This window comes from Xiphophorus hellerii, chromosome 8 (assembly GCF_003331165.1).
Source record: "Xiphophorus hellerii strain 12219 chromosome 8, Xiphophorus_hellerii-4.1, whole genome shotgun sequence".
Classification (NCBI taxonomy): domain Eukaryota; kingdom Metazoa; phylum Chordata; class Actinopteri; order Cyprinodontiformes; family Poeciliidae; genus Xiphophorus; species Xiphophorus hellerii.
In genome coordinates this window covers 2,315,586-2,341,013 of record NC_045679.1, presented here as the reverse complement: position 1 = coordinate 2,341,013, position 25,428 = coordinate 2,315,586, and the positions used below count along the sequence as shown (strand labels likewise).

Here is a 25,428-nt window from a genome sequence, read left to right as displayed (position 1 = left end):
GGTTTTTCTCCCTCTGAGGGCCACATGGAGGTGGAAATGGGCGTTTTGTGGTGACAAAGCAGTCTGAGCCGATTCTAATACGCAGCTGGAAGAGGAGCAGCAGGAGGGACGAGCTGATGGGATCCCAGCAGGACGTCTGCATCCCAAAGCAGGAGGCAGGAAGAGAGGAAGACCTGCTGCAGGAAGAGAGGAAGAACAGATTCAACTACAACAGGATCAGCAGGAATCACAACAGAGTCATTAAAACTAACAGATATTTATATCATGTTTTACCACTTTTAGCCTTTTTTAAAAAGATGTTTTAAATACTTATTTAACTTTAGATCCTTTTTTAAAATTCATTTTTGAGTTTATCTTTCATTTCAAATGAAAAATAGACAAAAAAATCACAGATTAATAGACAAGAAATATGATTTCAGTTTCAATTATGGATCCAGAATCAAACATTTAGCTCTGAACGCGACATTTTTCTGTTACTCAAAGGAAGATACAGAATTTATCTCTTAAACCTCCAGGTTTCACGGCGGTGGTTTGAATCCTGCTCTGCGGTTTTCCTGCATGTTTTACCACTTGGTTCTGTTTATCACTGAATTAAATTGTATTTAAGAGTAAAACATTTTTATGTAATTAAATAAAAAAAAGCCTGAGCCATGTTTTAACTCCACCTGGAAGCTGCTGTTTATTTAGAGGGACGTAATGACGCAGTTCCACCACTAGAGGGAGATGTTCCACAAACAGGCAACTCTTCTCTCCTTTTTTCCTGTTTCCTGTTTCTCTTTCCGCGTGATCAGTTTGTTTTTTGGATGAAATTTATGAGGAGGAAAATAGTTTGATTTGCAAGGCGCTGACATCCACCAGAGTTACGTAAGGATGAGTAAAATGAACAAAGATTCAATTTATTATTTAAAATTTATTAAATATTTCTGATGTACAATTTACATTTTTGTACAAATATCAACAGACAGTTTTTAATCGATGCTCTCTAACAATCTGCATCTTATTTTCCTGGAACTTACACGTCACTTTCACAGAGAAATTTAAATGTTAGTTTCCAGAAACTCACCGGAACCTTCCTGGTACGTAAAGATAACTTATACGATAATTTACAGGTTATTTTCACAAAACATAAAATACTTTCTCATATTTCCTATAATGAATTTACAGAGGACTGTGGTGGAACATGCAGGTTATTTTATTTTATGCTCTTCATCAAATATTCCAGTGTTGGCCATAAAGGATTGTTTTCATCTGTAGTCTCTGGGTTGCTAACCTTTGAACTTAATCATTTCCTGAAATGTGTGTAGTTTACAGATGCTAATGCTAATGCTTTAGCATCTGTAAACTACTGTGTTGTTATAGCGATTTTAGCTAGCAGAGCTAATATTTGTCATCAGTGCTCCAGGCTAGCGCAGCTAACGCTTCAGCTAGCGCAGCTAACGCTTCAGCTAGCGCAGCTAACGCTTTAGCTAGCGATGAAAACAGCAGCTGGAAACTTTCCTGTAATTTACAGGAAAGTTTTGGTTGTTTTGTTATTTTTACAACTAAAAATGGTTAAAAAAAAATTAAAATAAAAACTGAAATGAGATCAACGTTCATCAAAATGTCTCAGATCATAAAGTTTGATCACATTTCAGCTCTCCTCATAATCTTCCTCATCCTCTTCCTCCTCTTCCTCATGTCTGCCGTTAGCTGTGTTCATTTTCCAGCTCAAAATCCACTTCCTGCTTGTCGTTTCGTCCACTTCCTGTATGGCGTCCCGACGGCTCCGGTGCTCCGTGGAGAAGCTCATCACCTCGTCTTTGTCCGTCTTCCTGCAGCGGCAGATTCTCCAGGACTCCTTCCAGGCCCGCCACTCCTCTCCCTCCTCTCCCTCCTCTTCCTCGTCTTCGTCGTCGGCTCCTCCGCGGTGAGCGACGGCGACCATCCAGGAGCGCCGCCAGGAGGAGAAGGAGGCGCTCAGCTTGTGGAACTGCAGGTGAAGCGGAGCGCCGGGTTTGGTTTTCTGCTTCTTCTTCTTCGTCTGTTTTAGAACGCCGCTCTTCTTCTCTTGTTCTTCATCCTCCTCCTCTTCTTCTGCTTGTTTCTCAGCTTTTCCCTCCACAGGATTTTCTTCCTCAGTTTCTCCATCTTCCTCACCTTCATCTTTGTTTTTATTGATTTCTTCCACCTCCATCTTACTGTCCTCCTCTTCATCATCTTCCTCCTCATCTTCCTCACAGCTCTCATGTTCTTCCTCATCCTCCTCTTCCTCATTGTTCTCCTCTTTGCAGCGTCTTTCTTTGGTTTCTATCTTCATCCTGTCAATGTTTCCATCTTCATCCTCATCGTTATTTTCGTCTTTCTGCTTTTCGTTTTCTTCTGTCTCATCTTCATCCTCTTCCTCATCCTCTTCCTCATCATCCTCTTCCTCATCAGCCTCTTCATCATCCTCTACATCCAGACTGGAAACTTTCTTCTTCTCCTCTTCCTCCGTCTTTTCTGTTTTTCTCTCCATTTTTTCTCTCTGCTCTTCTTCTTCATCTTCTACATCCAGCCTATCATCATCCTCATCTTCCTCCTTGTCATCTTTGTTGTTCTTCCTTTCGTCTTTAATCTCCTCCTCTTCCTCTTTTCCTTGTTTTTTGTTTGTTTCTTCTTCCTCTTCATCATCATCATCATCATCATCATCTTCTAAATCCGGGCTCTCTTCATCCTCCTCTTCCTCTTTCAGGTTTACATCTTCATCCTTTTCATTTCCTTTTTCCTTCTGTTGTTTTTCATCCTCTTCATCTGCATCTTCATAGTCTTCATCTGTTTCCTCTCCCTCCTCTTCCTCCTCTTCATCTCCTTTAGTTTTGCCTCTTTCTTCATCAAAGTCCAGAAACTCCTCCTCTTCATCATCTTCTTCTTTGTCTTTTCCCAACTTTGTGGCATTCGTTTCCTCCTTCTCGTCTTTTCCTGCTCTGTTGTTTTCCTTTCTTTCTTCCTCACCTTCAGCATCCTCCTCTTCCTCATCTTCACCATCCTCCTCTTCCTCATCTTCACCATCCTCCTCTTCCTCATCTTCACCATCCTCCTTCCTTTGCTCTCCTGAATCTCGACTCTTCGTTTCTTTTGATTTTCTGTTTTCTTGCATTTCTCCCTCATTATTGGCTTGACTGTCCTCCTCCTCTTCATCCTCTTTCTCTTCTTCCTCCTCCTCATCTTCCCCTTCTTCCTCATCTTCATCTTCAGCATCCTTCTTCTTCTTCTGCTCAGTTACTGGATCTCGACTCTCTGTTTCTTTTGTTCTGGCATTTTCGTGTCTTTCTTCATCATTGGCTTGATTTTCCTCCTCTTCTTCCTCCTCATCTTCCTCCTCCTCATCTTCACCGTCTTCCTCTTCTTCATCTTCAGCATCATTCTTCTTCTGCTCAGTTACTGGATCTCGACTCTCTGTTTCTTTTGTTCTGGCATTTTCGTGTCTTTCTTCATCATTGGCTTGATTTTCCTCCTTTTCTTCCTCCTCATCTTCTTCTTCCTCATCTTCAGCATCCTCCTCTTCCTCATCTTCACCATCCTTCTTCCTCTGCTCAGTTTCAAGCTTTTGACTCTTCGTTTTGTTTTTGTCGTTTTCTTCCTCTTCCTCATAAATTTCCTCTTCCTCCTCCTCTTCCTCATCTGCATTGTCACATTTTTCTTCATCCTCCTTCATCACTCTGACACTGTTATCTTTCTCCTCTTCCTCATCTTCTTCACTCTCCTCCTCCTCATCGACTCCTCTCTCCGTTTCCTTTTCACCATTTTCTTTCTCATCTTCTTCATCTTCATCTTCCTCCTCTTCATCTACACCCTCATCGTCCTCTTCCTCTTTTTCCTGACCTTTGTTCTTATTAAAGTTTTGAAATATTTCTGTTCTGATCTCCTCCTCTTCTTCTTCCTCCTCTTCCTCCTCCATTCCTTCATCCTCCTCCTCCTCTTCCTCAGTTCCGGCTCCTTCCTCCCGCTCTTCGTCATCCTCCGGTGTTTTCTGTCCTTTTGGACCCTTCCAGGCCTCCGTCCAGTCGCTCAGACCAGGCCGGTCCAGACCGAAGAACAGGAAAACGTTTATGGCTCTCCGTCTCCTGCTCATCTGGTTGCTATGGTGATGAGCAGACAAGATGGACGCCTGACGCCACCTGAGGGGAAACCAGAGGTCAGTTTGGAAAAACATAAGAAAACATCAGATTTCATCCAACCGTTTATCCATCCAACCGTTTATCCATCCAACCATCCAACCGTTTATCCATCCATCCAACCATCCAACCGTTTATCCATCCAACCATCCAACCGTTTATCCATCCAACCGTTTATCCATCCAACCATTTATCCATCCAACCGTTTATCCATCCAACCATCCAACCGTTTATCCATCCAACCGTTTATCCATCCAACCATTTATCCATCCAACCGTTTATCCATCCAACCATCCAACCGTTTATCCATCCAACCGTTTATCCATCCAACCGTTTATCCATCCAGTGCTAACACTGGAGCTACATTTTATTTGAACTTTTAGCGCATTTAGCTCCACTAAACTTTGAACTCAGGTTACTGTATGAGAATTCACATAATAATTTCCTAAAACTTGTGTGATTTATAGGCTAATGCTTTAGCATTAGAAGCTAATTTATCTGGAATAAATTCTAAAGCGCTAATTTAAATTTTTTGTTGCCGTTTTGTAAACATTCAGTTAAATAAACTTTGATAAATGTGGTGAAGTTTTTGTTTTCGACTGTTAAGATTTCTTCATGTATTTAGATGTTCATATTCATGCTCTTATTTTGAAGTTCATGTAAACTGATTATGCAGCAGGTCCATTTCCTCTCATGTTCTCGTGACACATGCTAGGTGTCAACATGATTAAATTTAGCTTTTAGCATTAGCTTTCGCTAAATGCCATGTTGTTGTAGCATTTAGCGTTAGCAGAACTAATGCTAATTATTAGCGCTTTGGGGTTAACCAGCTAACTCTGTGGTTTGAGGTAAAGGGAGCTGGGATGGGAACGTTTTGCCTCCCAGAGGTTCTGCTGCTGTTGAGGCTGAAGCCACCTGATCTGCTGCTGGAAGCCCCAGCAGGAGCTCCAGCTCTTCTGCCGCTCTTCGTATTCCTCAGGAGGAGCTGCAGCCAGCAGGCAGGATTTGCTCCATCCCGGCATCAGCCAGTCGCTCATTTCTGCTGTGAACGTGGCCGGCCCGTCCGTCGGATCTTCTGCTCCGGAGAGCCTCCATGAATCCTCCCAGCCTTCAGGCTCGTCCTAATTAAAGGCCAGAACACAGATTTTTTTTGGTCAGTCAGATTTGGAGCTGAAACTCTGGAAAGCAACGGCCCCACCTGATCCAGCTGCTCCTGAATGAGGTCAAACTTATCGGACTTGTCGCTCGGCTCCTGTTGGTAACTTTCCCAACCGCAGTCCCAGTTCTTCTTCTGCTGCCTGAAGGGAAAGTTCATGATCTTCCATGTTCCGGCCCAGGAAGGAAGACCATATTCTCCTATTTCCACTTTTGTGACCAGCGTCCTCTCAAACAGAACGTCCCACTCAAAGTCTCTGTCCTCTGGTTGCTCTGACTGAGCCGGGCTTTTCACCTGGAAACAAGACAAACATTTAGAGAAAACATTTTGTTTTGGTTGATTTCATGTTTGTGATTCAACCATTTTCTCAAATCCCATCTATTATTAGCAAACCTACATCTCTACATATGACCTTTATTGTGAGATTTGACCTCTCAAAGAATAATTAGTTCCACAATGGCACAGTGGTGGATACGGCTAGCTAAAGTTAGCTTTGCTAACCCTTAAAGTGCTACACCAATGCCACATTTAGCAGAAGCTAATGCTAAAACAATGAAACAACACTGTATTTAGTCTAACCTAATGTTAAAGAACACAATAACATACCTAACGAATAATAGTGGAAGCTAATGCTAATGTGCTATACGAACACAGCATTCAGTGGAAATTAATGCTAAAGCGCTATATCAACATAGTAGTTAGCAGAAGCTAATACTAAAACAATACAACACTGTGCTTAGTGGAAGCTAATGCTACAGCGCTATACTAACATAGTTTTTAGTGGAAGCTAATGCTACAGCGCTATCCTAACATAGTTTTTAGTGGAAGCTAATGCTACAGCGCTATACCAACATAGTTTTTAGTGGAAGCTAATGCTACAGCGCTATACCAACATAGTTTTTAGTGGAAGCTAATGCTACAGCGCTATCCTAACATAGTTTTTAGTGGAAGCTAATGCTACAGCGCTATACTAATTTAGTTTTTAGTGGAAGCTAATGCTACAGCGCTATACTAATTTAGTTTTTAGTGGAAGCTAATGCTACAGCGCTATACTAACTTAGTTTTTAGTGGAAGCTAATGCTACAGCGCTATCCTAACATAGTTTTTAGAGGAAGCTAACCAAAACTTCAACACAGATGTTGAACTTTATTCAACTGAAAGTTGACAAAACAGCCAATAAATTATCACTTTATCATGAAGGGGAAGCTAAGTGCGCTAAATGTTTTGAACAAAAAGCGCTAAACAAAAAAATTAGCTCTGCTATTAGCGCATTAGCGGGAGTTTGCCATCTATCCATCCTGACCTGCTTCCAGGAATGACTCCATTTAGGAATCGGACCCGTCCCGTCCGCGTCCGGTCCAAACATCTTTGATTTGTACTTCCTGCTTCTGGGACACTCTAGGGTCATCAGCAGCGTCCTCCTCTCTTTAGCCTCTCTGGCCTTCAGGTAGAGGTACTTCGGTGGTTTCAGGCTCATCCAGGATTCCCTCCAGCACAAACGAAACACGTCCACTTCCACTTTGCGTTTTTGCCTGTGGCGTTTCGGGGAGGACGACCTCCTGGGGGCCGGCGGCGGCGGCGGCGGAGGCTCCGCTTTGACTTTTGGAGGTGGAGGAACGATTTTGAATTTAATTTTAGGCTTTTTTTCTTCGTCGTCTGTCCGGGTCGTCGCCCTCCTGAAGTCGGAAATCTCATCCATGACCTGTTCTCCGTTAGACCAGTGGTAGGTCCACTTTGAGAAAAGACTGGAGCAAAAAGAAAATGAAAACAATCTGTTAGGTTAAATATGAAAAACTTGTTTTACATGAACTAAGAAAACAGAATTCACTTACATTTCAATCAGTCAATTATATACGGAGGTCTGGTCCTGACAAAACTGCCCATAGTAATAATAATAATAAAGTACTAAAATGTTTCAAATGTTGCCTCCAAGATGTAAAATATAAGAACTTTCCCAACGTACCTGATTTTTTTAGTGAGACAAATGCATATTTATTGTTTTTATTTGTCAATTTTACTGTTTTATTTAGGTGAAATAAGTTGTGAAGGAATAAATGTTTTGATCTTTACACTTTAATGGAGCTTTTCTGTTTCCGCTCAGCCTCCTGTTTGCACTGGTCCGCCTCGTTCTGGGCTATTTTCTCCCACTGGTCTCTCAGACGGCCATTGCTGAACGATCTCTTCTCTTCCTTTTTGGACAACATCGTGTTTCCTGTGAGAAACGTACAGAAAAATAGATTTATTATCACTGTGACGCAGCATTTCAAAGACATTTTTAACAACAATACAAAAGAAATAGAAAAGTTATAGTAAAATAAATCAAAACCAGGCTTGTGTATTAGTCTGACTATCAAAGTTTCTGTGGAAGATAGCTTTTTGAGTCATAATTAGCTAAGATGTTAGCATAAATGCTACCATTACATTGTTGGCTTTTATTAAGCGTTTTCAATCCATTCAATAACTTATTGCTTTATTAGTTTCCTTTAATATTTTTATTATGTTTTTTCAATTTAAGTAAATAAAAAAGACTAAATAAATAGCAATAAATAATAAAATAAAAACTAAACTAATAAAACAATAAATTTGGAAATAATGGAAAGTTAAATAGAAGTGACAATGTTCGATTAATATTGTTGGAAATTACAAAGAAATATTTTATGTCACACTGTCTAATTTTCTTATTTTTTATTTGAAAGAACAAATTATTAACATTGCCAAGTCACTTATTTATTTCTAGATTTTTGGATCATTTGGGCAGGATCAGTCTTCCATACAGTTAGTGCCAGGAACAACATGTCGCAAGTTATTTGCTCAGAGAATGAAAACAACAAGCTAAAATTAAACTCTGCCCGGCAACAAGAACCTCCAAACTGAGGAATATGGAGATAAACACTGATATTAAATCAACACTGATATTAAATCATATTCTGTCCATCAACACAACAACTCTTATTTACCTCTTTGTTTTCCAGCTGACTTTGAATAACTGGAAACCTGTAAATATGGAAAATGTTTAGTTTGTTATGTGAAAATGGAAGAGCAGCAGTCAGAGGTTTTTAAAGAACGGCTAATTTTAAAACTAGCATCAGACGATCGTCTGGAGGATTTACTTTGCATTTCAGCCTCATCCGTCTTAATAAGCTCCGTAAAATTAGAGGATGACTTCAGGGATCCTCGACCACCTGCCGTCTGAGACGCTTCCCCAAAGAAACCCAAACATGTTTCACAGAGCGAACGATTTCAATTAAATCTTTAACGCTAAATATTAAAGATATTAAAGAAATGACCCAGCGGCTGCAGCGCTGCGTAGTAAAGGGAAAATAACGCGGAAAAAAATCCCAACTCAAATTCTTCTTCTCTCATTAAACGCACACCCGTTGCCATGGAAACCGGCTGACATCAGCTCCACTAGCCGACAGAGCGGAGGCTCAAGTGTGTCAGGAGGATTTCAACCCTTAAATAAAACTCAAACATTTTCCACACGGACAGAACATTCAGTCCGTCACAATTTTATGTTTTCAGGCTCGATGTTTATTTTCTGATTTTTAATAAATAATCACCTGAAAACGAGCTGCGATTGATTAGCTAGTGAGCAACAACCAGCAGGAACAAAAATGTCTCCATTTGACACATTTTCTGGTCCAACTTCAGCGTAACAAACGTTTGTTGCTCTGCAGTTTCTGGAGTTAATCTGTTTCTGTTTAACAGCTTCCAGTGTTTTCATGGAGCCTCAAACCATCGATGTTTTAGCGCCAAAATGTCAACATGCAAAACCAGAATCCCAGAAACAGACGGAAAACATCACAAGCTAAACGATAAAAAGACAAAAAGACTTAATTCTGACCTGTTTCTTTGAATCCGCCCTGTTTTCTCCACTGATCGTCGTCTCAACGCTCCTTCAGCTTGAAGTTTGACTCTCTGTCCTGAATAACGAGCCGGCTTCCCTCCTCCTATTTTTACATCACAACACATCCAGGGCTGCTGCTCTAAATTTAGAGCCGGGTCGAGGCGGCCGGCGGGAACAGACAAGGATTAGATGAAAAACACATTAGTGAAACGAATCTTCATTCAACAGGTGCAACAAACCGGCCAGGAGGAGCAGAGACATAAAAATAGAACAACAGTCATTTAAAGCTGCTGTGTTTTCGACAGGTTGATAAATGATGGACAGATGCACAAGTTTTATATAAAATAACCAATGTGGTGTTAATTTAATGTTACATTTTTAATTACTGGAATAAAAAACATAAATTATGCAAAATGTTTAATACTGTGATTAAAATGCAGCTTCAGCAAATTGTGGGTTTAAAACAGAGAAGAAGAAAACAAGTGAAACAATGTTAATTGTTTTTATTTTCTCGTTTTTTCTTTCTGTTGGTTAAAATTATTAGTTTATTTTTATTTATGTTTTTTGTCTATGCTTCTATGTATTTGCTGATTTATTTATTTTGTTTTATTTATTTTATTCTAATTCATTTTTTGTAGTTTTCATTAGTTTATTAATTTATTGATAGTTGTTAATTTTTGCTTCGTTATCTATTTTTTCATTATTATTATAAATGTATTTTGGTTTTATTTAATATTTCCTTCATTTGGGTTTTGTTGCCTTTATTTTTGTGTTTTTCTATTTAGTTTTTTATATTTTATTTATTCTTTTATTTTCATTTTTAGTGTAGTTATTTGCTTTTATCCATTTTATTTATGTTTAGAAATTCAGTATGTCTGTTTCCTGTTTGCATACAGGTTACAGTTAGCAACCCAGCACAGCTAGCTGCTAAAGGAAGTTAGAAAAGCAGCAGTTTCAAACTCCAGTGAACTTGGGATTGTTTATCACGTTGATTTAGGCCAATAAGGAAAGCAGGGAGCAGATTTTGCCGTTTTTATGAGTTTAACGTCAAATTTTATCTAATAAATGTGATTGTTAGCTGAAATATTGAGCAACTGTTTCTCCTCATATATGACCAGAACCTTTGTGTGTGTGTGTGGGGGTGTGGGTGTGTGTGTGTGGGTGTGTGTGTGTGTGTGTGTGAAATGATCCCGTGTGTTTTCTACATGCGCTGGGTTTCCGTGCGGTCTGAGCATGCGCAGTGGCTGTTGTGTCGCTCCGCAGCAGCAGATCTTCACCGTAACGAGACGCTCAGATCATTTTGCTGCTGATGTCACAGAACTGCCAGCTCTATTTTTAACACAACCACGTGGCATGTTTAGGTTTCCATACATTTGCTGTCAGCTAACACAGGAGTTTACCAGAAAATGGGTTTGATTTGGTGTTTTTCCGGATTATGTTGGATTTACCAAACTTTATGAATCGTGAAAATAGTTTGTTTAAATTGACAACAGAAGGTCACAAATCTGGACGCATATAATTATTTTAATATTGTTGTTGTTCTGTTTATTGCTGCTATTTATTCATCTCTTTATTTCATTTCTGTTTCCAGGTGAAAATAAAAATACATTCTTATTTTACTCCTGTTGCCACTAGATGGCGCTGTTGTCTAAATTGGTCTAGAGATTGAATCAGTCATTATCTGGTAACTTGTAACCTATAAATCACACCAGAGCCACAACACTGGGATCTATAAAGATCACTGGAAGGACTGGAGCTTCATCTAAAAAATATCTATATATTTATGCTAATACGTACAGAAAGTATTTCTGCTTCATTTTTAAGGATTAAATGTGTTTAAAAAAAATTCCAGAATAAAATGTAAGTTATTTGTGGCTTTTTCATTTTACTACTAAAACAAAAAGATTAGTTTATATTTATGAAGCTAATGAAGTAAACCAATGATTCATGTCTTACCAGATCTGTCCACTAGATGGAGTCAGTGAACCTTCTGTTTGGTTTGTAAGGTTGAGGAAACTCCTGCAGTAACAGACTGAATAAAGACATGATACTGTTTGTTTTTACTCCTTTATTCAGGAGACTTTAGCATTTCATTCACCTTCATCATCAGACAGTCCTGTGAATCTTTCTTTTTCTCAAACTGTTTTAATATTCCCATATTAAAGCTACACATACACTTTTCTTCATAAGATCCTTATCCCTCTTCTTCTTTGCCTTTTTTCATAAATAGCAATTTAAAACTATACTGTTCTGATTTATTTGCCTGAAACACATCTTCCATCCACACTGTTCTGCGCTAACTATCAAAAAGACATTTCCATTTTATGGGAAATGCAGATCATTGGGTTCAACAGAGTGACTCATTTCTTGAAGAGATTGTTTTTGTTTTGTCAGTACGGCGGAAAGAGGAACTTCCAGGATTCATCCCAACCAGATATTGATTTAAAGCTCATCTGTTTTTTCAGGTTTTCAGGATGGACGAAGAATCTCCAAGACTCTCCCCATTCCTCCAGGATCTTCTTATAGACGCTGTCTTCAGGCATGAGCTTACTGTCAGAACCGCTGCCTTTCTTGGGACGAGGTTGGGTTTTACCCAGGAGGTGGCATCCTGCCCACTTCCTCTCGGACTGTTTCTCCTTCTCCATGCCAGAATACAGCTGCTTCCTCGTTTTGATCTTTGTTGGTAAAATCACTCTTTGATCACTGAGTACTTTGGATCTACCTTTGGTATTAAGCTGGTCGTTGGGTTTCTGCAGGAACCGGTAGGAGTTTGACCAAAGTGTGGCAGAAGCAAACACTTTGTTTAGGTCGGATTTATTTTTATTTATGTTTTGTATCTTGTTTTTGCTTGACCATAAAACCTGGTAGTAACCAGGGTTCTGGGAAGACTCAATCCAGGGCTGATCCAGTTGGGGCGTTGGGTTGGCAAGTCTGAAAGATCTTCCCCACATACATCCACACTCACTCAGAATGGGATGTTGCTGCTGAGTTGAACTACTTTTGCTTGATTGATTGCTTAGAAGTGATTTGGTTCTCCAGGAGGAGCTCCACTCTTTCTCAGGGTATCTTTGGCCAAATATCTTGTTGTCAAAGGAGCTGCTCATTTTAGATTTCACTCCTTCTGAGGACATAATGCTTTTTGGGCGTTGGATCTCACTGGATTCATCCACCCACTTGTCTGTTGATACCAGTCCAGTCCAGTGTGGTGTGTGGTAGATAGACCACTTCCAGGATTCCCTCCACTGAGCAAACGATGGTTTATCGTGTCTCATCTCTGTTTCTGTGATCATCCAGGCATCTTGCCAATCTGATATGGACTTGGCCTGACTTTCATGTTCTCTTGAGTTATCAGGAACATTCAACTTCACTTTGCCGACTTGATCTTTGGCATTTGCAGGTTCTGATCGATGCTGGTGCCTTGAGAACTTCCAGGATTCTCCCCAAATCCTTTCACTTGTTGGGCCATTTTTAGGGAATTCCTCCACTGAAATCTCACTCTGGTGCCTCTCCCAGTTCACCCGGACTTGAGTTGAGGTGGACCAACCTTGTTGCCACAGCTCAGGGTTCTGATTCAGGGGCCGGCAGGTAAACTTCCAGGAGTCTTTCCACTCCGAGGCATTGGGCTTTGAATCTTCCCCTTTCTCAGACTCTCTGAAAGGCTTCACAGGATCCGGCTTGTACCTTCTCCTTTCCTGTCTCATTCTGTGTTTTATTACCTTCCAAGAATCCCTCCATTCAGAAGGTGGAAGTATTTTCTGCAGGTGCTTCAGAAGAAGTATCTTTGACTCGGGGAGTTCTCTCCTTGTGTGATGTATCACATTACGTCTTAGTTGCTCGTACCTTGGATCTACTTTCTCTGTCGAGTAATTGACCTGAGGGATCTTTTCCACCCTTTCAATCTCAGCATCTATCTTCGGCGGCAAGGCTTTGAGGACTTTATCTATCTCCACACAAGGTTTTGAGTTGTTCTTCGGTATCTCCCATGACTTGCTCCAGTCGCTCATCGCCTCAAATTTATCGCAGACCTGAAGGTCTCTCTTGCGAGTTGGGGAGGTGATTTTGTGAAAACCATCTCTCTCCAGGCTGTGATCGTCAAAGCCATGATGTTGGTTCTGAGAGGAACTCTGTTTGTTGTTGAAGACGTCGGCTGCTGCTCTCCATGAACTGGCCCATTCTGGACTGAGAAGTTTCTGATGGCGAGGAAGCTTGAAGCTGTTGCTGCCATGATGGTTGAGAAGCCTCCAACATTCCTCCCATTCTGGGTTTATTTCTCTTCCCATATCTTTGTTGTCAGCAACTGTTGCATTCAATAAACCTTCGTTGCCTGGCTTGGTGGATGTCCAGGAATCACTCCACTCTGATGAACACAAGATTTCATTTTGGTGCTGGGTTTCCACCAGGGAAGTGAAGAATCCATGTTTAGAGGCTTCCTCTTCATCTTCACCGGAATCTTTCTTGATTTTCTCAAATCTTTTCCAGGATGTCTGCCATTGGTCAGCGGGCAGATTCAGGTCTAGCGCCTGTGGTTCCACCATCTTGTAAAAGGCTTTTCTCCAGAGATGATAGCTTTGTGGATCCACCAGGTTGGGCTCGTTTGGCCAAGGCTTACCTTCTTCGGCTCGAGGTTGATAGGGAGCAAACATCCAGCACTGCCCCCAGTCTGGACTTGCGCCCTCTGCTGGTGACGGTAAGGACTTGTTGAACTTCCAAGCCTTGCCCCACACCAGAGACGACGGCTGAGTTTTGGTGATTGACATGAGTAGCTGTAGTTTGTTGAAACTCTTGTCTTGCACCTTTTTGTTCTTGAGATTTGGGGCTTGAGCAGAAAAGCTTTTTGCCGGGATTCCTGGTCTGCCACCAGAACCCGGACCTCTGCCAAGAGGAACTCCCCGAGGAACCAGCGGTTGCTTGCTCTTCCAGATGTTGTCGTCTGGTTGGATATCGGAAGGTGTAACTTTCCTCTCCACTCTTTTGTATTTCCCCATCTTGGCAGTCATACGATCTGCCCACTGCTTGTTGATGCTGTGCAAACAAAAACAGAACAAAAGGGGGAAAAAAGTTAATAAAACACAGCTAGCCTTTTTTTTCTTGACCTATTAAACCTGCAGTTCAAACTTTTTGTTCCTAACATAAATTTTCTAGGTTTGCTAAGCAAAAACTTGGTAGATCCAACTTTAAACACCAATTATATGAAAGTGGTTTAGTTCTTGATTAGAGGATTTCTCCAGAAATGTTTCGTACATCATTGAGCATTTTGGACACTTCTAAGACCTTTTGACTGTTTATTTAGATTGGTCTGATTTTAAAGATAATCGTCCAACCAACACTAAAAGGAACAATATGCTCCAGAAAATCTGTACGAGGCGATAATTCTGGATTTCTTGTTCTGGAGTAAATTTAGTTGTTCTGTTTATATCCAGGCTGTGATGATGAAAACCTTTTGTAGTCTGAGGTAAAGTTACTGAGGGGTAAACTGATGCTAACATCTGGCAGCTAATAAAAACAACAATGTTTTTATTTATAGAAAATCTGTTATGTCCTGCTGCTAGTAGATCAGATGACACTGATCGCACATGAAAAAGTAAAAATACAATTAGTGTACATGATTTACCCGAAGATTTTAGTTCAACAAGGAAACAAATGTTTGGTGTTTTTCTTTGTTTTTGCATATTTTCAGATCTGGTATCGAGGAAAAAAGTGAAAACTTAAAATAAAGTTGGAAGTTTTTTCCAGTTTTGCCATAAAATGTTTGGTGACACCTCAATAATTAACGAGTAACTTTATTTGTTGTTTCATTGAAAACTTCTGAGATTCAAAAGTGAAAAATTTTCATGTTTTTCCCCCCAAAATTTCTGAGATTAATCTAAGAATTTATTTGTTTTTAATCTTGCGAATTTTAAACTTCTGGAGCTCAGAAATTTTGTGGGGAAAGCACCGCTGCAGCTTTCTCTCTGCTCTGAGTCAAACCAACCAAACTGTTTCAGCAACCTGTTCCCCTCCTGGCCTGTGGGGGCGCTGCACCATGAACCACTGAAGGAAACGACACAAAAACCTCTGAAGACACTGAGAGCAACTTCCTTCTTCACCAGATGTTAACAAATGGAGGCGTCAGATTTTAGAGGTTGTAGGATTTCTTTTTTTGTCTTTGGCTAAAAACCACGAGTCGTTTCTCCCGCTGGCGCTAGACTAGCGATTTTGTTTTGGTTGTATTTACCCAGAATGCCCTGCCCTGTAGTCCACTTCCTGCTTTTGGAGAGGTCTCTGCTCTGCTTGGTGTTCACATATGCATTCAAACTGAACCAGAGTTCACTTCAACCGAACCCAGACCGATGTTTGGGTTGGATTTTTTGGTTCTTATCAGAGTTCAGGAAACGTTCGGTTGAAAGCAGAAAAAATTCCCAGCATGAAACACAAAATCCCTCCAGCGTGCGCCATTTATCACCGTGTCACTCCGTCAGAGTATTCATTTCAGCTCCCGCTAAATCTGTTGGGCTCCTCAGGCGGCTCTGGAAGTCGAGACATGGCATGCGTTCTTGGACCGGTACCTTTTGTGGAGATCTGGTGGCAAAGCTAACTGGTGACCTTTGCTGCTCTGGTGGGTCAGGTTTCTGGTAGGTCACATCGTCGTTTCTCCATCATCATGATGTTTCTGAGAAATTAACTCTTACAGAATAATTTGATAAATTAATATTTAAAGCCACAAGGATGTTCACACTTAATAAAACATTAAATTTGAGGTTAGAGCTGTGACTGATCTCTGTATCAGACTGGATGAAGAGCAGCTGGCATTAAAATAAACCTGAGTGATCTGGAACTGAGATATTAATAAATACATGCTGACAACCCAACTTGTAAAGCAAGAAATACAAAATGATTAAAGACATTTAATATAAATACAGCAACTAAAGCAGAAATATGGTTGGAGGAAAGTGACTTTGGTTCATTGTTGCATGTTTTTGTTTTTGCTCTATTTATGTTGAGTTTAAAACAATATTTTTGTTCTTACCTGAAAACCTTTTCAAACCATCTTTTATTTCTGTGTATTTTAACAGACAGATCTTCCTGTAACTCTAAGCATTTCTGATCATAACAGTTCATTTCTGTCTGCCTTCCAGTACGGCGACCCACAGGCGCAAAACGAAACCAGATTAAATCCCAAACAAACTAAATTAATGCAACAGAAAAATGCTGGAAACACAGGAAACAGAAGCAAAAGGGAAAATACTGCAAACAGAAAAAAACCCTGAAAATATAGATCATTGCAAACTAGTGCCACAAAACAAAAGTCCTCCAGTCCACTAGGGGGAGTCTGGAGTCTGTAATGTTACCTATAAGTAAATATGCTGCTGTTCTATTGTAATAATAAAAAATGTCCATGCTGCTCTATAATATCATAAAATCCAGGAAGTATGACGAGTATCTGGTCCCATATTATTTAGTGGCCGACTCCCCCTAGTGGTCTGGAGCATTTATGTTTTGTCTGCATTTGCATTGTTTTTCTGCTGCATTTGCTTTTTTTTAAATCAAAATTTGCATAATTAATTATTTTTCTTCAGCGTCTTTCATCATTTCCTGTGAATTTGGACCTGCTGGCCAAATTCTGAAAGCTTTTCAGAACCTTTCATTTAAAGGTTTGTTGGGATTCCTCCTGCTGGAGGTAAAATCCTGGGTTTAGTCTGTAAGATCTGTTTTTGGATTTTATTTTGGTTTTTGTAGATTTTATTTAGAAAATGAGGTCAAATGAGGTCAGTCTCTTTTTCAAACTGCTGATAACAAAAAGCCCAAAAATCAGAAAATCTTCACCAAACAATTAATTAACTAAATAATATCTTCATTTAGGTTAAGAAAATTATTAGTTTCTTGCACTTTTTATGAATGTTAAATAATTATTCTTATATTTTTGCAGAAAAGTCACTTGTCAGTTAGTTTTCAATCATTTCAATTGCACTAATTGAAACTAGATTAAAAAAAACTTGGTAACATTTTGTGTTTTTGCAGTGTTCTGAAATCTGTTTAGTGTCAGGAATCTCTTCAAAATAACTTTTTTAGCATTGAGAATTTGTGCATCATCTAAAACGGGTCAAATTTAAGGGACGGAGTGAAAACGGGTTTAAGAAAGCAAATAAAGAAAACCTTCAAATTTTAGAATTTTCAAAACTTTAGTTTCTTGGCTGTTTTTGTAAAATTGTTTCAGGGAGAAATCAAACATCAGAGTGAATTCAAAACACAAAACTTTATCTACAGATGGAGATAAAGTTTTAAAAATCTGATGACCAAACCCAGTTAGAGTCAGGAATATTAAGATACAAGAAAAATCATTAAAACTTACATTTAAAAAAAATCCCTGCAGAATCTTTGATCAAACCAATTTTTAAAGATCAGAGGAACTTCTGATTGTTTGGAAGGACATTAAAGGTCTATAGCTGCTGTTTAAGTTTTCATAATCTCTAACTTAGCACTAAATTTAATATTTACTCTGAAAACAAACTTCATGCCAAAAGAAAGTCGGCTGCAGTTTCTGCAGGATGAAACTTCAGCCTCTGGTTTCGATTCAGGATCTAAAATGTCAAACAGTTTGGAATTTGGACGTTTGGACATTTGGACGTCTCTCAGCTGACAGCAGGACTTTCTGTCCCGTTCGATCAGAACAAAACACGGACAGATTCGTCCCGGTTGGGTTTAGTTTTAGTTGATCTAAAATGACGTCACAGTAGAGGTTTGCTGAATGTTAGTTTTCTCACGCGGGCAGCGCGCTCCTCTCCAGCCGCTCCTGCTCCAGAAGCATCCTCTGTCTGAACTCCCTCATCCGGATCTCCCAGACGTTCCTCATGATGGAGGCGTCGCATCCCACCACCTCTGGGTTCTTCTCACCGGACATCTTTGGCCCAGATCCTGCAGGAAGCAGACCCACAGAGCCGTTAGCGTCTCCATCGCTCGGCCTGCGTTGGATTATAGTGAAATCTGAATGAGACCTCCTGCGGAGACGCAGCTTCACCGGCGATAATCTGAGTGGAGACGCTGCTGACAGCTCTGCTGATTTGTACCGACGCTCTGAGAGCCAATAACCGTCTGATGGATGTGAAGGGCTGCACCTGCTAAAAATAACGCTCTCCCCTGACTACAGCGCTCGCTTTGTACACTCAGCCTCCATCAGCACTTTTCAACAGGGTTGATGTTTTCCACCTTCCTCCTCCCATAAATCTGTTTGTAAAGCTGAAATATTCAATCCTGTCAAAGTTTTGACCAACAGCTGCAGCTAAAAACTAATGAAATCTTTCTGTGTTGGATGCAAAATGGTCAAAAAGAACTAAAGTTAAACTAAATCTGTCATGTATGACGGTGAATTGAAGATAGAAAAAAATAGAGAAGTACATTTCTGCCAAAAAACTCTGAAATTTCCTAGAAAAAAATTTGGAAACTTCTTAGTTTTAAAAGTCAAAAGTTTGATAGAAAAAAATTATACATTTTTTAGATTAATCCCAGATAATTTCTAAAATGAACTTGGACATTTCTTAGTTTGGAAAGTCAAAAATTTCAACTTTTTAAAAATGTTTATGTTTTTCTTTCTACAACATTTTTCAGGTTATAGACTTAGACTTGTACTTTATTGATCCTTTGGGAAGACTCCCTCAGGAAATTGAAGTTGCAGAGTTTTTTGGCAGAAATTTACACCTTTACGTTTTTTTCTATCTACAACGTCTCCAGTATGTAAGCCCCGTCATTTATGATTAAAAAAATCTAAATTTTCTATAAAAAAATCTTGATTAATCTCACAAATTTTCAACATTTGAAGTTAGGGTTAGGGATTTTCTAGAAAATTTGTGAGATTAATCAAGATTTTTTTATAGAAAATTTAGATTTTTTTAATTTCAGAAATTTCCACGTCTTTCAAGAAAGTTTCTCAGATTAATCTCAAAATTCCTGATTTTTTTCTATTTTTTTTATTTTGGAGCTCAGATAAATCATCGTGTTTGTAGAAAATTCTTCAATTATTCTCAGAATTTCAAAGGTTTTTTTTAATTTTAGATTTTTCACATTTAAAAATGTCCAAATTGAAAAATTTCTACGATTTTGCTAGAAAATGTTAGTTTTTTTTCCTCACATATTTTTATTGTTGGGTATAAGAAATTTCCTTGTTTTTTCTATTTTCCTTGTTTTTTTAATTTCTAAGATTATTAAAATTTCTGAGTTCTTTAAACATAAATTTATCCAGAATGGCCCAAAGACGCCTCTGTAGTTACGACATGGAAACTATGGAAACACCAACGGTATGTAATGTTAAAATATCTGAAAAGCAGGTGAGATGTTTTCCCATAACCTTCTTTTCAAGGTTATGGTGACAATATTCAGGTTTATGAATATATTGTGACTAATTATTGGCATTCCAGTGACCTGGATCTGATGGAAGCAACAGTTGTAAGAAGTTTGTATGAAGATCTGATATGTATAGGAAACAAACTCGTCTGTCTGCAGGGTCCAGTTTTCCAGTTGCTCAGAATGAAGGTGATCATGATGATCAGCAGTTTGGGATCATAAGACTCAATGAATCACTGGGTGATCAACGTTTACCAAAGGTTGGAACTGCTGCTAATAAAAAAAATGTTTTGCAGTGTTTTCCAAAAACTGAAATTCCTCTGAGGTCAGTTTGGTCAGTTTGGTCAGTTTGGTCTGTTGCTGCTGCTGCTCCAGTCACTGGACTCCAGGTTGACTGGACCTTAGAGACAAGGTGGGTTCAGAAAGTCATTAAGGTCAAACTGCTTTTTTTTTTTTCTTCAGACTTTTAAATCTCTCGGTATTTAAACTGAATTTCGCTTCGCCTGCAGGTGGCATACTTGTATGCAACGTCATCACTTGGGCCTAGAGGCAAAGATCTTCTATTGAAAGCAGATGTGTAGCCGTATTTTAATATACCTGAACTGCAGAGGTTGTATCAGTGAGTTCTGGCAGAGCAGATCAAGGAGTGACGCCTCCTTCAACCTGCTGATTGAACAAAAGCGATGATAGTAATCCTTAAATATTGTAATAAACTTGTATCAATTCAAATATAAATGATACGTGTAGGTACAGATCAAATAAGACAAAAACAAACAAACAAAAGAATCAAAACATGTTTTCGGTCTTTAAAATTGCTCCATTATTGAAAGAGTTTTTTTTTCATTAAAACTTTTTATAAAGTCATCCAAGAGCTACATTTGTTGCAAGATGTCATTTCTTTGCAGTGAGTCGTGGTGTTTACCAGAAACATCTTAATGAATCAAAAATAAATCACTTATGCAAATATTTTCTCTTTTTAATCAAAGCCATAAAAAGTTAAACTCCAACATTTTACAAGAAAAATGCGAGAAGAATGTCAGAAATACCTCCTACACCAATCAGAACCGGGTTTTTATATTATTATTATTATTATTATTATTATTATTATTATTATTATTATTATTATTATTATTAATTGAAAATTATAAGACAATAACGGCTCTAACCTGAAAGTTTATTTTGATCGGAGTCAACATTCTTTTCCGGCGCTGTTGTGACGTAAGCAGAATGCGACGGCGCTTGGAGCTCCGTGTCTGAGCAGCAGCAGCAGCGGCAGCAGCAGCGGGGAGAGATGGTCGTGTTCCCGGAGCGGAGCCGCGGCCTGTGGCGGCTCACGGTGCTCCTGCTCTCCGTGTCGTCGCTGCCCGCGGCCACGGCGCTGCTGGAGGGGCTCTACTGCGGGACGGAGGTCTGCTACGACGTGCTGGGAGTCTCCCGGGAGGCCTCCAAGGCGGAGATCGCAAGGGCTTACCGGCAGCTGGCCCGCCGGTACCACCCGGACCGGTACCGGCCCGAGGAGCCCGGAGATGAGGAGAACTCTCACACGAAGTTCCTGCTGATTGCTACAGCTTATGAGACACTGAAGGTTAGAAACGGTTCTGTCTCACTTTACTCTCATTCAGAAAACTTTATTTAAATGTTGCTGTGATAAGGAAGGATCTCCTGTAGCAGTCCGCATTGCAGCGAATCACAAGAAGCCTCTGACTGAAGACTCAGGATTGTCCAGAAGGTTCTGCATATTATGAAAAGTTCTTCTTTGCTCCGTCATCTCCACTGGTTCTTATCTGCTACGGAGTATTAGAACAAATAAAATACTTAGAATAAAATCATACAAAAATAGTCAAAATAATCTACAAATAAAGTCTTAATTAGAGAAAAAAGTTTTACGAGACTAAATTTTAAAAATAATAAAGTTTCATATTTCAACTTTATTTTCATACGACTTCTCGTAATACAAAGACTTGAGGTCTGGACTTTGACTAGACCACCTGGATTTGTTCCGTTTGGATTTTTGGTTCAGATTTTCTTTCATTTGACTCTAGAACACGATGAAATACAGAAAAGTTCATTACTGACTCAGATATCAGCCAGATCATCACCCGTCCAGCGCCGTGCTTCACAGTTGGTACAAACATCCTTCTAAAGCCGCCATCTTGGTTTTAGAGGAGAGTTTTTCCCCGATCTAAACTTTTTCAGGTATTGTTCTAGTAATGCTGGATATTCCTGATTAGTTTTTGTCTGTCTGCAGGATGAAGACTCGCGGCGCGACTACGACTACATGCTGGACCATCCTGAGGAATACTACCAGCACTACTACGCCTACTACCGCCGCCGCCTCGCCCCCAAGGTCGACGTCAGGATCGTCATCCTCGTCACCATCTGCGCCATCTCCGCCGTCCAGGTAGGAGCGCCGCGTTCGAAGACCCGGTTCTGGTTCTGGTTCTGGGTTTCTCTGGACTCTGGCTGCTTTGCCTCTTAGTTTTTGTGAACCAGCAACATGTCGACACTAAACTTGTTTCTGCTGCTCAGATCCTGATCTTAGTTTTTCCTTCCTGAGCATCAAATTCATCTAAACTGAAAAGTCCTACATTTTATTTAGTCAGTAAACGCATCAGCAAGGAGAGGAACGTTAAACACATTTTATTTTTAATTTCTCCAATTTTTACTATTTATAATCACAGAATCTTTCCTGACAGTAGATCAGCATGGAGAGCAGCTTTATTCAAAATTAAATAAATATATAAATATTGTTATTAACGGTTAATAAATACTCCACCAAATAATAAACATTTTCATATGAAATGAAAAAAAGTAAATATTTTTTAAATGGGTGTCTTATTTTTTCATTCACAATTAAATCCCTAAAAAATGTAAAGTGGGTTTACAAAATAAAACATCCTTATGAAATAAAAAATAAACAAATTAAATAAATTAATTAATCAAAACTGTGATGGACAAAACAAGCTCTTTAAAATATTTTATTTGTTGTTTTTATTTCATGGGAACATTTATATTTTAATAATGAATAAAACTGTTATGTCAATAAATAAATCTATTTATTAATAAATAGAAATGTAATTAACATTTTTTAAATTTATTAATAAATAAAATTATTATTAATAATTACATTTAGTTTTCATGAAGACATCTATCATTTATATTGTTTATTTAATTTATTAATAAAGAGCAAATACATTTATTTTGCATTAAATATTTTTATTAATAAGTAAAACATTTATTTTTAAGTACTGAAATGTATTAATAAATTAGTTTTGATTTTATTAGGATGTTATTCATTTATTAATTAAAATATTATTTACTAATTTATTAAAGTAGAATAAAGGAAATGACGTTAATGTGGGGGCGCGACGCCCCCTGCTGGCTGGAGGTTATAATAAATAAAAACGTGTTAAACAAGAATCTAGATTTAGAATCTGATCCACATAAATCTGTGGTTCTGAAGTGTTCTGGTTCTGGATGTGAAGCGTTTCCTCCAGCCTCTTCCTGGCCCAGTATAACCAGTGTAACCAGCATAACCAGTGTAACCAGTGTAACCAGTATAACCAGTGTAACCAGTATAACCAGTATAACCAGTGTAACCAGTATAACCAGTATAACCAGTGTCTGCTCTCCAGTACGTCAGCTGGTGCAGCAGCTACAACAAGGCCATCAACTACCTGGTGACCGTCCCGAAGTACCGGATCCAGGCCACCGAGATCGCCAAGCAGCAGGGCCTGCTCAGCCGCACCAAGGAGAAGGGCAAGAACCGGCGCTCCAAGGAGGAAATTCGCGAGCAGGAAGAGGAAGTGATCCGTGACATCATCAAGAACAAGATCGACATCAAGGGCGGCTACCAGAAGCCGAGCCTGTCGGACATCCTGCTGTGCCAGATGGCGCTGTTCCCCTTCTACCTGAGCCGCTACGTGGCGTGGTACGCCCGCTGGGTGTACCGCTTCACCGTCTGCCGGGAGGAGTACGGCGAGGAGGAGAAGCTCTACCTCATCAGGTCAGTGGCGGCCGGCGCCGGCCAGCGCCGCTCGGGTTCTGGCTGAGGTTCTGACGGCCCGGTTCTGCTCTCATCAGGAGGAACATGAAGCTGTCGCAGGCGCAGTTCGACAGTCTGGAGGAAAACGCCAAGCAGACGTTCCTGGAGAAACAGCTGTGGGTCCGAGAAAATTACGAGGTACGAGGCCCCTTTAAGAAACTCTGGGCCAATCAGAGGCCACTTCCTGGTTCTGAAGGTTTAAAAATAATAAATAAAGCACGTTCACTCCCAAACTGTTAACTGATTCAAAACCAGATTTATATATTTAAAGTTTTAAAACAATAAACTTATGAGAATAAAGTCATAATAATAGAAAAAGTCTTATTACTAAAGTAATCGTAATAATACAAGAATAAAGACATAAAATTACTAGAATAAATTACTAATAATAGAATAAAAGTAATAGGAGAATAATTATTATAAAACAAGAATAAAGTAATTCTGTACGTTTTAATTCTTATATTATTTCGACTTTATTGTTACATTTTTTCGTAACTTTACGACTTTATTTTCATCGTTAACTTTGTTTTCTTCGCCTGGCTCTAACACTGCGCTGTAATTACCAGAGTTTCTGTTTTAATGTTTTAATAATCAGAGCCTGGTTTTAAATGGCCTTCCTGTTCTCCGTTCTCTGACTCTCTCCTGTTTTCCTCCCAGGCGTACAGGAAGGAGCGCGAGGAGGAGATGAAGGTCAAGCTGGCGACCGACCCGAAGATGAAGCGGTACCGCCGCTGGATGAAGAACGAAGGCCCGGGTCGGCTGACCTTCGCGGACGACTGACGGCGGCGCCGCCCGTCCAGAACCAACACAGCTGCCTCAGCGCCGGCTCAACGCCCGGCCCGGCCCGACCCGACCCGGCCCGGCGCCGGCGGACTCCAGCCCGGCGGTTTGCAGCCGTCGCTACAGATATTTTCCTACAGACGCCTCAGAGTGACTGAATAAACTGCGAGCTGAAGCTTGATTTATTTCTGTATTCTAACATTTTTACCCATTAAAAGAATCAGATCAAGTTTATATTTAAGATCAAACATTTGTGATATTTGTGTTATTTCCTCCACATTTCCGCCTTTTAAGCCTGAAATATAAATATAAGTGTCCTTTAAAAAGGCAGCAACACGTAACCTCCTGCTGCTGATGAAGCCGTTGATAAACAGATGAATGTTTTTTTTGTCGTGCCTGCAGCGTCCGACGGTTCGATGCTGCGCAGCTGAGCGCCGTCTGTCCTGCAATACCGCAGCGTTCCTCCGGGGGCGATGGTGAGTGCTGTGGCGTGTTGTGCTGCTTTCTGTTCGCCATTGTTTAACGGCTATGCAATGTTGGGCTAACGCGACAAAATGGCCGAAGTTTAGACGTCAGAGGGACGAAAAGCTTCAAGGTTTTTAGGAAACGGTTCAATAAAAATGGTTTCAATGTTTTTATTAAAGTTCTGGTTCTGTTCTGGTGCAGAAAATAGAACAGTTTTCACTGGGATCTGGTCTGATTGGGCTAATTGCAAAAAAAAAAAGTTTACGATTACATGGTGATAAACTGTATTTGTTCAGATTAGCTGAAAAAATAAATCCAGATCAAGACTTTGTTTATAAAAACTGTTGGGTTTTTTAATATCACCATCTGGTTCCTATAAATTCTGTTTTATCTGTTTATAAGGGATTAAAAATAAAATCTCACTTTTTTTCACACCAGATCCAGTCAAAAAGTCAAAAATGTTCAACTTTTGAAACAAAGTTTTTTTCTTGAAAGTTTTCCTGAGGTACTTCTTCTTCATATTCTATACCTTCTGCAATATGTTCTGATTTCCTCCTGAGACCCGGCCCAGACACTAAAGTCCATTATAGTGGACGTTTAGTTGAGGCTTATTTTTTGTTCCTACTCTGAGTTACTTTCTAGCCCTACAGTAACTACAGTAACTCTGTAGACAACGCTTCAAATTTAA

The 25,428-nt window shown here is 39.6% G+C and overlaps 3 protein-coding genes across 4 annotated transcripts; 1 reads left to right on the top strand and 2 right to left on the bottom strand.

Annotated features, from left to right (window-relative positions):
* Positions 1 to 890: 890 nt before the first annotated feature.
* LOC116725101 (glutamic acid-rich protein-like) lies at positions 891 to 9,577 on the bottom strand. Of its 2 annotated transcripts, XM_032570997.1 has the most exons (8): positions 9,134 to 9,577; positions 8,247 to 8,283; positions 7,360 to 7,501; positions 6,593 to 7,034; positions 5,332 to 5,583; positions 5,049 to 5,254; positions 3,490 to 4,136; positions 891 to 3,330 (listed from the first exon to the last, which is right to left on the bottom strand). In XM_032570997.1, the coding sequence occupies exons 3-8, from the start codon at positions 7,491 to 7,493 to the stop codon at positions 1,631 to 1,633; spliced, it is 3,381 nt and encodes a 1,126-aa protein (XP_032426888.1). In that variant the 5' UTR covers positions 7,494 to 7,501; positions 8,247 to 8,283; positions 9,134 to 9,577; the 3' UTR covers positions 891 to 1,630. The 2 variants fall into 2 exon arrangements, with proteins under 2 accessions (XP_032426888.1, XP_032426887.1); XM_032570996.1 differs by having other exon boundaries at positions 891 to 4,136; positions 9,134 to 9,574.
* Positions 9,578 to 11,187: 1,610 nt separating this feature from the next.
* On the bottom strand, positions 11,188 to 18,437 carry LOC116725033 (uncharacterized). Its single transcript, XM_032570897.1, has 3 exons — positions 18,109 to 18,437; positions 17,878 to 18,028; positions 11,188 to 14,158 (listed from the first exon to the last, which is right to left on the bottom strand). The coding sequence occupies exons 2-3, from the start codon at positions 18,012 to 18,014 to the stop codon at positions 11,527 to 11,529; spliced, it is 2,769 nt and encodes a 922-aa protein (XP_032426788.1). The 5' UTR covers positions 18,015 to 18,028; positions 18,109 to 18,437; the 3' UTR covers positions 11,188 to 11,526.
* A 2,227-nt stretch (positions 18,438 to 20,664) lies between these two features.
* dnajc25 (DnaJ (Hsp40) homolog, subfamily C, member 25) lies at positions 20,665 to 25,055 on the top strand. Its single transcript, XM_032570787.1, has 5 exons — positions 20,665 to 21,035; positions 21,699 to 21,851; positions 23,086 to 23,456; positions 23,534 to 23,633; positions 24,153 to 25,055. The coding sequence occupies exons 1-5, from the start codon at positions 20,742 to 20,744 to the stop codon at positions 24,273 to 24,275; spliced, it is 1,041 nt and encodes a 346-aa protein (XP_032426678.1). The 5' UTR covers positions 20,665 to 20,741; the 3' UTR covers positions 24,276 to 25,055.
* Positions 25,056 to 25,428: the final 373 nt, after the last annotated feature.

Coding starts and splice junctions, on each gene's coding strand:
- LOC116725033 (XM_032570897.1), bottom strand. CDS start 18,014: ATGTCCGGTGAGAAGAACCCAGAGGTGGTGGGATGCGACGCCTCCATC. Junction 14,159..17,877: donor GAGAGGAGCGCGCTGCCCGC/GTGAGAAAACTA, acceptor TTGTTTGCACAG/CATCAACAAGCAGTGGGCAG.
- dnajc25 (XM_032570787.1), top strand. CDS start 20,742: ATGGTCGTGTTCCCGGAGCGGAGCCGCGGCCTGTGGCGGCTCACGGTG. Junction 21,036..21,698: donor CAGCTTATGAGACACTGAAG/GTTAGAAACGGT, acceptor GTCTGTCTGCAG/GATGAAGACTCGCGGCGCGA. Junction 21,852..23,085: donor GCGCCATCTCCGCCGTCCAG/GTAGGAGCGCCG, acceptor TCTGCTCTCCAG/TACGTCAGCTGGTGCAGCAG.
- LOC116725101 (XM_032570996.1), bottom strand. CDS start 7,493: ATGTTGTCCAAAAAGGAAGAGAAGAGATCGTTCAGCAATGGCCGTCTG. Junction 7,035..7,359: donor CAGAAAAGCTCCATTAAAGT/GTAAAGATCAAA, acceptor TTTTTGCTCCAG/TCTTTTCTCAAAGTGGACCT. Junction 5,255..5,331: donor TTCAGGAGCAGCTGGATCAG/GTGGGGCCGTTG, acceptor GCCTTTAATTAG/GACGAGCCTGAAGGCTGGGA.